Below are 15,429 nucleotides of genomic sequence, written 5' to 3'. Positions count from 1 at the left end.
ATGGTGGATGGGACCTGCTACTTCTCTCTTCTTTTTCATTTTTGGATTTTACAGGATTTCTTTGCTGCATTCAACTCCAAGATGATGCAAAATTGACATTCACGCACTCACACCAAAATAATAATAATACTAAGGCAGAAGCAGAGACCACCGGTGAAACTGCAACAGGAAAAAAGCAAACAAAAAATCCAGCCTACATCTTAAGACGCTTGACAAGACCCCAATAGCCTTTTTTTCTCTCTAGACCTTGCAACGTTTTGAAGACAGCAGGATGATGCACAAGTGAAAGCAGAGACCTTGTGGGAGTGGGGGGAGAAATTTTTTTTTTGCTTTTTAAAAAATTATTGTTATTTTCTTCGCTGATGCTAATATTTTTGGGGGGTGAGGTTGAGGAGAATGCACTGATTTTTAAAACAAATATTAGGCTACATTTGTTTTCAAGTGTGCAAAGATTTTTGCAAAGCTGAACAGGACAGAGGAAGGGTTTTGCATTTTTTATTTTTTAAATTATTTTTTGCCAGAAATTGCATTGCAAATATATATTTGCTGGTCCATTTTATTTATTGGCAGTGCACTTTCCCACCCCTGGGGCTTGAAGTGAGGAGTTGGTGCATTCAATTTTTTTAATTGAATGTTGGTAGGGAGGAGGTGCTGCACTTGCTTTATTTAATTGTAATTATTTTAATTTATTTATTTACTTTGCTAGTCGTGAGACATTTTTTTTAATTGCTTTTTGGGTTTTTTTGGTTTGGACTGGCGGTGCATTGCGTTTTGTGTTTTTTTTGGTTGCAATTCTTTTTTGTGGGGTGGCTTGTTAATCTTTTTAGAATTGGAAAAAATTGGGTGAGGTCAGTGCATCGATGAGTTGTTATTTTTAATTGCAGAGCACCATTTTTTTGAGGGTGGTGCATTCATTTTTTTCATTGCAATTTTTTTTTGGAGGGGAGGGGGGGTCGCATCGATTCCTTCCCTGCGAGGGGAGGAGAGAGGATTGAGCAAGGATGGCCAGGGTCTCTGGTGCTTTCACCGGCCGTGCTCCTGCCTGAACATTCCCCCTCCTGCTGCAAGCCCCCCAAGCAGCAGCAGCAGCAGCAGCAGCCGCCGCCGATGGGATGTGAGCAGCGTCTCTTCTCCAGCAGCATCCTCAGCATCGTAACCCCCGGCCCTTTGCTCTTTGCAGGATGGCTCGCTTCGGAGACGAGGTGCCGGCTCGCTACGGGGCTGGCGGCTCCGGGGGAGCGGGCTCCGGGGGCGCGGCGGGCGGTGGAGGCGGCCGGGGTGCAGGGGGCAGCCGGCAGGGCGGACCGCCCGGGGCCCAGAGGATGTACAAGCAGTCGATGGCCCAGCGAGCCCGCACCATGGCTCTCTACAACCCCATCCCCGTCCGGCAGAACTGCCTGACTGTCAACCGGTCCCTGTTCCTCTTCAGCGAGGATAATGTGGTGAGGAAATACGCCAAAAAGATCACCGAATGGCCATATCCTTTCTGTTGGGGACCCCCAAACTCGGGCATCCCTCCCCAGCCAGGCAGCTGCACCTCCAGATCCAGGCATCTCCACCCCCTAGTGCATGCAATCCCCACCCAAGCAGCTGCCCCCCGGGATGCATGCGACCCCCACCCAGGCATCTGCCTCCTCCGCCTATGCATCAGCACCCCGTAACTCATGCGTCTCCCTGCTTGTGCGTCTGCACCCCAAACCATGAATCTTCCCCCACTGAGGCACCTGCACCCTGTTGTGTATGCGTCCCCCCCACCCACACATCTGCACTTCTTAATACATATACACCCCACCCATGCATCTGCATCCCCTAACCCATGAATCTTCTCACCTGAACTTCTGCACCCCAGTCCATGAATCCTCTTCAGTCTAGGCACCTGGACCCCATAATGCATGCTTCTCGCCACCCACACACTGCACCCCGTAATGCATGCTTCCTGCCACCCATGCACCCGCACCCTATAACGCATGCTTCCCGCTAGCCACACACCCGCACCCCATAATGCATGCTTCCCGCCACCCATGCACCTGCATCCCATAATGCATGCTTCCCGCCATCCACGCATCTGCACCCCATAATGCATGCTTCCTGCCACCCATACATCTGCACAGCACCCAGGCATATGCACCTTTTCCATGGATCCCTTTCTCCCAGGCATCTGCACCCCAACTTGTGCATGTAGCCACCCACCCTAACCCATGTACCTTCACCCCAGCCCATTCATCTCCACCCCCAGCCAACTCACCTGATCCCGTCCATCCGCACTTCACCTCCCCACGCTGTACCTCTGCACCCCACCCCCCACCTTCCACCGCATGCTATGACAGCAGTCCAGCCACCTGCACCCCCAGCTCAGGTAGCTAACGAACTTGCCCATGTTATCTGCCTCCCTAGGGCACAGCCTACCTTTCACACCCTGGCCAGTCCCCTCCCCCAGGGGAAGGGGCTTAGGGGCATTTTATAGTCAGACAGCCTTTCCCCAGGTTCAGGGACTCAGGGTTTGGATTACAGAACAGGCAGGGCATGCAGAGGCCAGTCTGGGAGTGGAGCCTCCACTGCAGGCAGTAGGGAGCCAGTTAGTGGGCAGGGGTCTTGGGATGTCCTCTGCAACATGGGTTTGTCAGATGGGTAGATGGGTAGATGCCCAGCATCCATCATGTCCACGGACCTTCTGGTGGGAGGCAGTGCAGGGGTTCGAGTGTTCCCCCACAACACTGTGGAGTGGAAAGGGTTACCAATGAGCCGGGGTCTTTGCCACCTTTGTGGGTGTCTGTGAGCTATTTCAGGAGAAACAGAAACGGGGGTTCCCTAGCGAACCCCTTGTTGGTCCAGAGAAAAGGGATCAGTAATCTGTGGTCTCTAATGCTGCTTCCCTGCTAGAATAGGAGCACACAGCACAGAGTCCTCACTGCTGAAGTATAGCCCAAAGGGAGGGGCATGGAGAAGGGTGCATGTGGAGATGTCATTAGCAGTGGGGATCTGAGACAGGATCTTGGGTAATAGGAGGGTAGGAAGCTTGGGTGCTCACTGCCACTCTCCAAAGCCTTTCCGCAGACACAGCAATGGATGGATGGTGCATATTTGCATGACAGAGAAATTAGACTTATCGATACACAGGGCCGAACTCTGCTCTTGCTTACTCCAGTGTCAGTCTGGAGTCACACCATCAAAGTCAGTGAGGTTACTCAGGCTTTGAACAGGCATAACTGAGAGCAGCATTCAGCCCTCAGAGAATATTGCCCCATATTTATGATGCCTGGCTGCCCAGAGAGAGATCTACTGTGTTTTATTTGTGCACCTGTATGTGCAGAATTACAGGACAAGGGACATCGGGGCCACTTCCCTTTGCTACATGGGCGGAGCTCCCATGGAAGCCGGCAGAAGATATGCCCATGTATCTGGGTGCAGAATCAGGCCCTGGGACCACACATTGCAGTGGCAGAATAGCACAGGAATTGCTCCAGCCACCTTTCATTTGCCCCTGGATGTACAATTAATTTCACAAGTGAGGCGGGGTTGGGGGTGAGAGAATAGAATTAGGAGCCACTTCTGGGCATATCTGCGGAGTCTTTCCATTGAAAGTGGTTTCCCAAGCTGGGTGGAGAAACTGAGAAATAGCTGTCTCTGCATCTGATGCTTCAACTTTGGTATGTAAATTCCTTATTCTCTATTGTGATTTGTTACTTATTTGCCCTTGTCTAGAGAGAAAGCCAGCAAACCACATAACCCCCTACCCCCTATCAAAATATGGCTGAGGAAGGCCACCCTGTGTATCTCAGAATCTATAGTTTTAAAAGAAACATTTTCTATTCATAATATGGTTGATAAAGGTCTTGCATCTGTTGAAAGCTTGGTGTAGTTTTGGCGGTGAGCAAGATGTGTTGGTGCTCAGATGGGAGAAGGTAGTTCTGTATAGCACTGTGAGTTATCTGGATGTCAAACCCAGACTGATGTATTCCCTTTTATCTGATGTGCATGTTGTTGGTATCTGATACCTTTATGTTAAAATTGTGCCATGAAAAATTATCGAAATGGGGCTGTCTGAAGGTTTTTTGGTCGAAAGTCTCTTTCTAGGAGCAGTTTTTAGCATGTGTTCCCCCTCAGCATGGTTTAAAAAAACCCTGAAATATGGCACCCAGTTTTGGGGCCAGGTTCTAATTGTTACACCAGTGTAAATCCGGAGCAGGTCCTTTCAAGCCAGTGGCATTCTGCCTGTGCAGCTAACAGATCAGAATCTGCCCCTCGATTCCTGACGTATACCTGAGCCTTGGAAATACTAATTTTAAATTAGAAACAGTTTACAGTAGATATTCACCCCCTGATAGCTGGCTCACTGAGCATGTGCACTGCAGTGCTTAGATACTATGCTGATGGATGCTGTAGGAAACAGTAGGACAGATGGGCAGATAGATCTCTGCTAAGATCCTTTTTTCCATACTGTTTTTGGGGCACTGGTGTTGTGAGAGATGCAAATTATTCTAACCTATAATTTTCTGGTGCATAAATCTTCCTTTACTTCAGGGAGAATTTGGGGGACCAATCAAAAGTCAGTTTTTTTGCTGTGTTGTGTCTGGAACCATAGAAGTTAGAGATAGTAAAGGTTGTTCGGTTCCATACAGACTGTAGTGCTGGTGATCAATGTAGGATTGTTTCCTACAGTCTGTTTTCTAATGCTGACTCTTACTGCCCTAATATTCAGCAACCTGGTGTCCGTGCGCCAATTGCCAGGTTGGTATTTCAGCACATCTTCTGTATTATTAGATTATGTACTATCAACTCGTATGATCCTTCCACTCCCCATTCCCCTAGAAGGGGAATCTGTGCACAGCATTGCAAAGTCCAAAAACCCCAGGGGAATGAAATGTGCCAGGCTGCTAACAGAATGTCTTGGAGCTGCCTGAAATTGACAATAGGTGAGAAATTTGGAGGCTAACTCTGTCTTTCTCAACTCACCCTCTTTTGTGCCTAGATTTTGCAGTTCAGATGTTCCCCTAGAACAGATGACTAGATAAGGCTAAGCCTGCTTCCAGAGAGCAATGATACCTCATCATAGCTGGGTGAAACAAGGACAGAGGGAGAGATTCAGAACTCAAGTTATGCTGGTGTGAATCTGCATTGCATTGAAAAAAGTGGAGGTAACTCCAGTTTCACCATGCAGTAAGTGAGATCAGGATCAGTTGTTGAGTGCCTAAGTGAGAATTTATGTGACATGATGGAATTATGTTAGATTTTTAAGCTACTATTAACACTTTGCTGTCAATGTTCTATGTAACAGGATTTGAGTGTATTTTGGAGCTGACATTAAAGACAGAGGCATAAGGGGTGTGTAGTGGACAAATTATGCACCGTGTACGTGCAGTACAGACATCCAGAGTCACTGACCAGTACGTGTTTAATCAGCAGAATAAGGTCTTTGTATGGATGTCTGCTCCCTGTTCTTATAAGCAACAACCCTGGTATGAATTGGGTGGCTATTGAAAATATTCATTGAGTGCATATATTACTAAATTCAGGGTTGTAAAAATGTGCCTTCACTGTGTGAACAGGAATAGTGCCCGCAGCTTCTTGAAATCTAAGTTTTCATTTAAGAAACAAATGCCCTGTCCTTAGGGTAGGGAAGAAAGCCTTGCAGTTTTGTACTAAGTGTAAACTGATGGGCTGTTGTTTTCCTTAGTCTGCAGAGACTGCACCAGTGCCTCTGTTGCTGCTGCTCAGAGCTCTCTGATGTAGAAACTGGATGAGAGTCTTGTGTGTTTCACTTCCGGTATTGTAAATCCTATGGGTAGAAATGAAACTCAAGGGAATCTGGTCATTTTCAGTCTGCTGCTGCGGCTGCTTGGGAAGGCTCTGAGGAGCAGCTGGGGGAAGGCACTGATGCCTTGGGAGGAGAACAGAAAAAGGTAGAGGGCCTGGTTCTCCTCTCACTTACACCAGTGTAATTCCATTGGTTTTAGCTGATTTAAACCAGGGTGAGAGAAAAATCAGGTCCAGAGTTTGTGGAAGGGTAGAAGAGAGGAGACTTCCTAATGTCCCCACCCCTCATGCAGCAGCCAGAAGCATCTAGTAGCAGATGGGTTGTGAGGAGATGGAGGCAGACGCCTGCTAGTCCCTGAGTAGGGTCCAAGGAATGTATCCTGGTAGGAATCCCAGAAAACCTTTCCCTTTCAGAGCAGTTCAGTAGGGAGGGTTGGTGTCTCACACGGATGCTGCCACTTTTCGATTGGTCTGTGACTAGTAGATTTACTCCTCTGCGATCGCGTATCTAGTCAAATTTCCAACCCTTCTTTGTGGGTGAATGGGGGACTGTGAGATTGGGAGGGAGAGAACGTAGGAGAGATTCATGGAATAGGTGAGAAAAGAGAATACAGTGTACATAGATTGGAAGTACCATCTTTTGTTGTGTGGCTGTTCAGCACCCAGCACAACTGGGTCCTGGCCTGTGCTGGGTTCCTAAGCGCTACTGTAGGACACATCATAAATAACCGACACCCTCCAGTGCGGTGGGGTCCTGGTCTGTGACTGGGGTTCCTAGCTGCTACAATAATACACCTCATAAATAAGGTCAGTGCCCAGCACGGTGGGGTCGTGGGCCATGACTGGCGCTACTAGGTGCTGTTGCAGTCCAGATAGTAATAATAACAGCAGCAAGCAGCGTATGTGACCTTGGGAGGAGAGAAGTGGGAGAGAGAGAGAATATAAAAGGAGAAGAACAAAATGTAGGGAAAGAAAAATAGAGAGAAACAGTTGGGGGAAGGAGTGAGAAGGAAAAGAGGAGAGAGACACTGGGGACAGCTCAGGAAAAGACACAGTGTGATCTCTGATAGGGAGGAAAAGTGGAGTGAAGGCAGGGAGAGATGGTCACAAAAGCCTGATGGAGCAGTGGTATCAGCAGGGCTGGATGAACAGTGTTCACTTGTTGTTTGATGGATTTCACTCGGATTGGTTCACAGATCCGCTGATCAAATACCCTTCAGCGGCAAAACTATTCCACCAATGCTGATGAACTCTGTGGACTGACATAGTCAACAGATCATGATTCCTGTTACTTGTCCCGCCCTAGCAGTTAACATACCTTTTAAAATATGTGTTAACACTCAGTCAGAGGAGGGCAGCCTTAGGGTTAAGGTGCTGGGATAAGGCTCAGAAGTTGACCTTGGACAATTTACTTCATCTTTCTGTGCCTCAGTTTCACCAGCTGTAAAATGAGAGTGATGCTTTCCTTCCCCCCACGCTTTGTCTGTCTAGACCCTGATGCTGCAGACACATGCATGCCTAACTTTACTACTGGGACTACTCCTGGTAGTAAAGTTAACGTGTGTTAATGTTTGCTGGATCAGGGCCTTAGATTGTAAGTGTGTTGGATGCCATCTTAGCTGATACACCAGGGATTGAGCCAGGGACCTCCAGAGCTAAAAGTATAAGCTGCTACAGCCTGACGGGGGCTATGACACACTCGTCTCCTCTGGGGATTAGGCACCAGTGGAGGGCTGTAGCACACCCTTGCCAGTGGGTTACGTAACTTTTTTGGAGAAGGGACTGGGTTGAACTCCTTCAGCATACAGTGCCTCGCTTGGGGAGGCTCAAGCCTTGGAGGAGGGCTTTAGGCTCTGCTGTGGTACAAGTAAGATCAATAAGGAGAAAGTTGATTGTCAATATGGTACAATTAAATGAGCTACAGTAAGCATCATGCAGTTGATTTATTCCCTTGAATTGCAGTGGAGGTTGCTCTGAGGGGGAGGGGGTTTGGCGACAGAATTATTTTCACCCTAGCTAGTTGGCTTAGTTTTCAGGCTGGTAATTATTGGGCAAGTTTTTCTACTGAATTTGGAATGAGGTCTGAATTCAGAGCCCATTCAGGTCAGTGGAAAGGCTAAGACTAGGGACAGAGAAAAGGTCAGGGAGAGGAATGGAATCAAATTCACATCTGTAAATGTTAGACATATTTGAATGGTTAATTTTTTTAATACAAATAAATAGAAATAAGCTGTGCCCATCTCCCCCTCCACCTAACCTCTGTCCATCGGCTGGCTTCATAGCGACTGAGTTGAGTCTCGAGGAGAGATCAGGGTTGTGTATGTGTCGCCTGGTAATGTCTCCGCTTGTGAGCACTTCTTAGGAAGTTTTAGTCTGGATTTCCTGTTAGGACCTCGTTTTCCAAGGACTTAAAACTCAGCCATAAACAAATTTGTTCCTGGCTAAAATGCATCCTGGAAGGTCTCAGCCCAGACGCATATACTACCCATACAGTGTGGCTCTGTATCTAGCTTTCCGCTTCTGGTTCTACAGGATACCTCAGGCTAGTGAGCTGGATCTGTCTCTCATGTCATTCCATTGAAATCAGGGAAGATTACCACACCACCTTAGTGACCACAATTAACTACGCTAAACTCTAGCAACACTCACAAGCCCTCCCGCTGGTCTCCCACAGGAACTGGCCTGAGTAGAAAGGCCATGCCCTGCAGGTTGACAAACCTTGGTTTTGCTGGACCTGCGGGAAGGGTGGGGGGAAGAAGAGATCCATATTCCAGGGAGAACTCCAGGCCTCCACTTCTGCAGTATTCAAACCAAGGGGCTCGCTCCTATTCCCCTTGCTGTTTGAAATCAATCGACTTGTATGAGTGAGGGCTGCAGTTCAGCAAAACCAGCCAGCTACTCTGCAAAAGGGGAACCCAAATTCTTAGCCCTTAAATACTGGTGTCTGTGAGGCAGCTCTTACACGTTACAAAATTCATCCCCCCTATTGCAGCTGTAAAATTTCCACTGCCTTTGGTTCTCCTGATTGGACAGTCAGCTTAGAAAAAATCACGGGCCAGATTCTCCCCGTACCACAACTTGGATCATTTACACTCATGCAAAGTGGGTGCAAAATGCTATCACATCAAAATGGTGTTTTATATCCTCTTTGCCGAAGTGTAAACGTGCACGTAGCCTGATTCACCCTTGTCCTGGTGCAGCACGAGTGCAAAATGCTACCATACCAATGAGGTAGCTTTTTACACCCCTTTTGCACTCCCTTCATGTTGACATACTTGATTACTGAAGGTGCAGGGCAAGGAGGAGTCAGGACACATATAATTAAACCAACAAAAATTGTCCTTCATTGTGTTACTAACATCTGAGATTATTCAAATGGGAAGATTGATGAGAATCAGGTCCAGATCTTCAGCTCTTGCAAATAAGTAGAACTGTTGGAGCCAGCCTGGCTTACAGCTGCTGAAGATCAGGCCCCCAATGTCCTTGTCGCTATTTTTATACCAGGTACAAGTTTTTGTATATTTCACCGACTTTGGAAAAGAGCGAGCTCAGCTTTGATTTGGTTTATAGTCGATTTTCCTGGTTCACACTGCGCCCTAAAGTATGTGCTGCTAAATGGAAATGTTTATTTTTAATAACCATTTCTGTTGGAATTACAAAAAAATAGAAAAAAATTAGTGCAAATGTTTCTCTTGCTTTTAGCTTTCCTAAGGACTTTTTTTGATGGAATCTGTGTTCATGCCCAAATCTGAGCACACCGTGTCCATGGCAGAGGCTGATATTTTGTCGGTTTGGGGTATGTATTTAACTAGCATGTACTGCACAGGTGTTCCTGATTCTGATCTCCTCTGTGCTAGTGTGTAGCTGGAGGCATTCCTTTGAAGTCTGTGGGGTAGACATCAGATTGATCACCGGTGTGACTGAGATCAGAATCTAGCCCCAGGTAGATAAATAAATGTCCAAAATAAATAAAGATAGAAAATCTAATTTTGATCTCAGGGATGCTGCTTTCACAGCATTAGCTCCCCTGGCATAAGAGGAGTCTCTGGGAGTTTATATAGGTATGTGTGTGTAACACACTCAACATTGTGTGCCCAGTCCACAGGAGATATGGGTGTGTTACAGCCCCAGCTAGGGAGCTTTAGCTCAAGCTATTGAAACCCTGCTTTTAGCGCTGAAGATCCTTGGCTCAATCGCTGGTATGTTGGGTAATATGGTAGCTCTCATATACACAGGGCTCGGTGGCTGACTTGGCAAGTCGTATGCCTGCTAGGTAAAGTAGTGGTTTTAGGACTTCAGGATACCTTGTATTCCTGACTTGGCTCATAGGTGACTTCAGACAAGTCTCTTCATGTGCCTCACTTTCCCCATCAGTAAAATGGGGATACTGATAGTTACCTCATTTGAGATCCCTGAATAGTAAGAGCTAGAAATCATTATTAAAGATGCTGTCTGTGGTGTTGTCTCTCTGCTTAAGCTCAATGTGTCCCTGTCACTTTTCGCAGACTCCCACACCTTTGGGCATACCCTGATAGGGAAGAGATTTGAGCCAGGCTCTGTAACTCTCAAAGGAGCCGTACTAAAAGGAAGTAATTGGGCCCCATGCCAATGATTTTCCAGCAGCTCTTGGGATGTTGGCACATTTGAGTGGGCCACACCCCTTTCCCGGTGAGGCAGCAGCATCCTGCCAATGGGTTGAATTCACACCCCTGCCCCTGACTTCCTGTGAGAGGATGCAGCTTTGTCCTTACCAGCAGCAGCAGAAGGTGGGGCCTCAAAGAGGTTGCAAAAGTGTCTGGATCTTGCTAGCTGCATACAGTCCTCTCAGAGGCTGCTTTCTGCTGAAGCAGACAGCGCCTAGAATTACCTGCCTCTAGCGTTTTCCCTGATTGCAAAAATTAAAACTCCCCTCCTGTCATAGCTTCTGACTCAGATTTGAACCGTAGCGTTCATAACCTGAGAAGCTAGCATGAACCCTTCTAAGCTTAATTACCAGCTTAGATTTGATATCGCTGCCACCAGCCAAGAATTTCCAGTGTCTTGGCTCACTCTGGTCTCCCCAAAACCTTCCCTGGGGGACCCCAAGACTCAGAGGCTCTGAGTCTTACCACAAAGGGAAATTAAAACCATTCCCTCTTCTCTATCCCTCCCAGATTTCCCTCTCTCGGCTACCCTGAGAGATTGCTGATCCAAACTCCTTAAATCACCATACTAAGAAGCAAACAGATTCAAGGAAAACAGAGAGAGATTCTATCTCTCCCCCCTCCCGTCTCCCCCTAACCAGTCCTAGTGAGTTATCCCAATTCCCTGGGATAAAATAAGGGAAACAAGAAAGAAATCAATCAGGTTATCTAATAGAAATCTTTTAATAAAAGAAAGGAAAAAGTAAAGAATTATCTCTGTAACTTTAAGATGAAAATATCACAGGGTCATATAGCTTACAGAAAGAGACCAGTACCAATACAAATCAAAATATTCCCAGCAACTACACATATAGAAGTTAACCAGCCAGATCCACACTTGCAAATAGAGTAAAACAAACAAAAAAAGCCTAATATCGCCTGTTCTTACTTACTGTTTGAACAGAAACTTAGAGAGCCTGAAGTAATGTCTGGTCTCTCTCAGACCCCCGAGAGAAGAACAAAGAAAACACACACAAAAGGTGCCCTCCACCCAGATTTAAAAGGATCTTGTTTCCTGATTGGTCCTCTTGTCAGGTGTTTGGTTCCCTTTGTTAACCCTTTACAGGTAAAAGAAACATTAACCCTTAGCTATTTGTTTATGACACCTCCCTTCCCAGATTTCTGATCAGGAAGAGCCGCTGGGGGCTGTCCCATCTGTGGGCGGAGAGACAGCCGGTGGCAGCTGCCAGCGGCTTTAGATTTAGCAGGAGCGACGTTTGTAAGGTCATAAAATACGGAGCACCTGCAGGCTATTGTTGCAGCTCTGAACGAGGGGCTCAGCTTTGCTATTACAAAAGCAGCGCTGGGTAAGACTCAGCAAGGGCACGTCATCCGTTCCAACCCAAGTGAGGATCGTGTCCTCTCGCCCCTGCTGCAGCTTGGCTCTGAGTCGTTGGCGTAAAAGGAGCCTGAAATCTCTGTTGAAAATTCAGTCAAAACACCATGAAGTTGCCAATTTCCAGCATTGTTCAGTGGTTGAAGCAGCGGGCAAGGAGGTGGGAGTCCTGATGCTAACCCTTGTGAGGAAGAGGAGCAATCTGGGAGTCAGGACTCCCAGGTTCTCTTTTCTGCTGCAAGGGGGTGTTACTTAGGGGCTGTTGTGAGGAGCTGAGCACTCGGTGTCCTGCATTGTATCCCTCCCTCTGGGAGGAAGTGTTACTTAGCAGTTAGAGCAGAGGACTGGGTGACAAGACTCAGGAGTTCTGGGCCTAGCTGTGAAGAGGAGTCTGGTCTAGCAGTTAAATTAGGGAACGGTGAACCACGACTTCAGGGTCCTGTGGGTGATTATTTATAGTGACTGAGGCAGGGGTCTGCGAGCCAGGCACCTGGGCCCCTTTAACAGGCCTGTGAGCTGGGGTTGTCGGCGGTTAAAGCCAGGACTCTTGGGTTCTGTTCCCACCTGCATGGCCCTAAGCAAGCTCTATCCCCCAGTTTCTCTACCTTTCAAGGTGGCTTAAATTTTTTCTATTTGGAAAAGGCTTTGAGCTCCTCAGACTGCAGGTGCGAGGGAGGGCAAAGGATTGTTATTAGTGACGCAGAATCGTACACAGGGCCCTTGTTTGCTCAGTTGACCCCTGAGTCGTACAGCAAGGCTGATCCAAGTGCCAGGGGTGCAGCTTTTCCTTGGAGGAGGTGAGGTTCATGGGACCTCCATCAGGAACAACCTGTGCTGCTGTCCCTTCCTCCAAAGTAGAAGATATGGGGGCGGCAGATGTAGCTCCAGTGTTTGGAAGTTACGTGTAGAGAGGAGTGAACTCGCCATTTCAGCTACCCCTTTTCCAGGATGAGCAGAAGATGCAGCCACCCTGCTCTAGCCAAACAGTGAGCAGCAGAGTGTGGGCTGGGGAGAGGAAAGCAACGTTTTTGTCACTAGTCCCCCCACTCCCTTCCTGTCCCCCACCCTCCCCGAATGTCCATACATGGGATCCGGATTCCTTTACAAAATGGAGATTACAAACCAACTCTCAGTGCCCCTGTTAGTTTTGCTGCTCTAGGGCCTACGTTGCAATGAATCTAACAGGGGCTGCGTCCCCTTTCCTGACAAGCTTTTACTTCGGTGGCTTCCTCTCTCTCTCTCTTTTGTTGCTGTTGGTTCGAAGGTAACAAATTCACTCCGTGTTGCTGCATTTCACACGCGTCTCCAGTCATCGTGCATGGCCTTGCCGCAGCTGTTCCAGTCCCTGCAGCGCGAGTGAGTAAGTGTCAGTCATGACTAGCGTGATGGCATAGCGAGCCCATGCGTGGAAGAAGGCACTTTCTTCCAGAGGAACTGGGAGTTTGCCTGAGCGCACCCTGATGGAAGCTGGCTGGAGGGCGGGCTCGCACAAGGGCGGTACGGTCCCTGCAGCTGGCTCACTGGTGGCTAGTAGTTTGGACCCTCTGGAAGATGGGCTGATTCCAGGGTGTATGGCTATTCCCCTGAATATTCACATCGGAATAGAATTGGGGTGATTCTGGTTTGGCTGTAGCAGAACCTGATGGGCTGGTTCTGTGGTGACCCAGCAGCATTGTAGCAAGAGGAAGGCTGGTGCCGTGGCTAGGAGCCCCACTGTAGGGTTTGTGAGAGTGGGGTTCAGGTCTCTTGCAATCTTGGGTATCGTGTGTTATTGTGGGCAAGTCATTTAGGTCCATATCCTCAAAGCTATTTAAGCAGCCAACTCCCATTTATTTCAGTGGAGCCGAAATACTTTTGAGGATGTGGGCCTTCACCTCTCTGCACCTGATTTCTCCACGGGGTGGGGGTAAGAGTGCTGCCTTAGCTCAGGAGGCATTGGGAGGATAAAGGCGTTCGAGACTAAGATGGTAATAGGGGTTAGGTTCAGGCCTGGGCTCCTTTTTCTCAGATCCTCCAACAACTTGGAAGCTTGAGAAAAATGTTCCCAGTTTAGCCACCCTCCCCACATAGACCAGCATTCTGCGTCCCCACATAGACCAGCTGTGCGTCGGGACCCCAAGGTGGGTCATGATCCCAATATAATGGGGTTGCCAGGGCTGGCGTTAGACTTGATGGGACCCAGGGCGGTAGCCCGAACCCCACCACATGGCGTCAAAGCCTGAGCCCCCTGTCCAGAGCCAATGCCAAAGCCTCAGGGCTTCAGCCCTGGATGGCAAGACTCAGGCTTTGTCTTTGGCCACCCCACCTGGGCAGTGAGGCTTGGGCTTTGTCTCCCCTGCCTGGGGTGGTGGGGCTCAGGCAGGCACAGGGTTTGGTCCCTGCCGCCTGGGGTCATGTAGTAATCTTTGTTGTCAGATGTGGGTCGCGGTGCAATGAAGTTTGAGAATCCCTGCTATAGATGGCTGTGGTCAAGTGGTCTGAGCATCTGATTAGAAGTCAGGACTTCTGGGTTCTAGATTTGAAAGACAGATATTCCCCCACTTCCAGCCAACTTTTCAGAAGACTTTGGCGCCTGAATGCTCAGCGGTTTCGGAAATGTAGCCCCTTATTTTCGTGCCACAATGGAAGAGGCAAATGTTTGAAATTCTGGCCCTTGATCGCTCTGTACCTCCGTTTCCCCATTTGTGAAATGGGGAAATAATTATACAGATCCGCCTCCCAGAAGCATAGACAGGATTGATTGGTTAATGTTGGCAAAGCATAAAAATGCTACATAACGGCCAAGAGGTAAGTTGAGCAACCTCAATGTGTTAGTGAGGTCAGGATTAGTCCCTAGGTTCTGTCTTTATGTGCCTTCTCCCTTAATTCACTTGTCACGTAATGTAATAGAAGCTGTAATAAGGACTGAAGGCTGATGAGGCAAGGTCAAGGCCAAGCAATGGTTATGGGGCTGGTGTGCCGTGACTGCTACTTATTGTGCTAATAATATTGTCTCATTATATTACCATTATTGTTACTTTATTATGGTAGCACCAAGGAGCCTCAGTCATGGCCCAGGATCCCCAGGGGCTGGGGGCTGTACGTTATTTCTTAGGTGTATTACGGTAGCACCAAGGAGCCTCAGTCATGGCCCAGGACCCCCGGGGGCTGGGGGCTGTACGTTATTTATTAGGTCTATTGTCTCGGTCCTGGGCCAGGACCCCATGGGCTCAGTGTTGAACAAATTCAGAACATAATAATCCTCCCGCCATCAGTTTGCTGCATCCAGTCGCTGTCTCTTCTCTTGTACGTAGATTGCAAGTTCTTAGTGGCAGGGGCCCTTTTTCCATTATGCATGTCCAACGTCTGGCACAGCAGAGCCTTGATACTTGAGTGGGGTCTGTAGTTGCTACTGCAGTATAAATAATCATAAGATCCTGGATGATGATTTAGGAGATCTGGGTTTCATTCTTGATTTTGGCACAGACTTCCTATGTGACCTCGGGCGAGTCAATTCTTCCTGCCTCAGTTTCGCCATATGGAAAATGGGGTTAAAATGTTCCACTACTTCACAGGGGGTGGGGATTGTGAGGATAAATTCATTAAAGCCTGAGAGTTGATCAGATAAAATGGTGAGCAGGGCCAGATAAGTACATAGCCTGCAGCTTGGCCACAAAC

General features: G+C 48.0%; 1 protein-coding gene across 1 annotated transcript in view; it reads left to right on the top strand.

Moving 5' to 3' along the window:
- The first annotated feature begins 1,180 nt into the window (after positions 1–1,180).
- The window catches only part of CACNA1A (calcium voltage-gated channel subunit alpha1 A), a 148,377-nt gene continuing 134,128 nt past the window's right edge, over positions 1,181–15,429 (top strand). Inside the window, exon 1 of the mRNA XM_075061097.1 lies at positions 1,181–1,477. Within this exon, the coding sequence (XP_074917198.1) occupies positions 1,182–1,477 (296 nt within the window). The 5' untranslated portion in view covers position 1,181. The remainder of the gene's footprint in view (positions 1,478–15,429) is intronic.

Source organism: Chelonoidis abingdonii, chromosome 26 (assembly GCF_003597395.2).
Source record: "Chelonoidis abingdonii isolate Lonesome George chromosome 26, CheloAbing_2.0, whole genome shotgun sequence".
Taxonomy (NCBI): Eukaryota; Metazoa; Chordata; order Testudines; family Testudinidae; genus Chelonoidis; species Chelonoidis abingdonii.
Note: the sequence above shows the minus strand (reverse complement) of the source record. Positions and strands in the feature narration are given on the sequence as shown.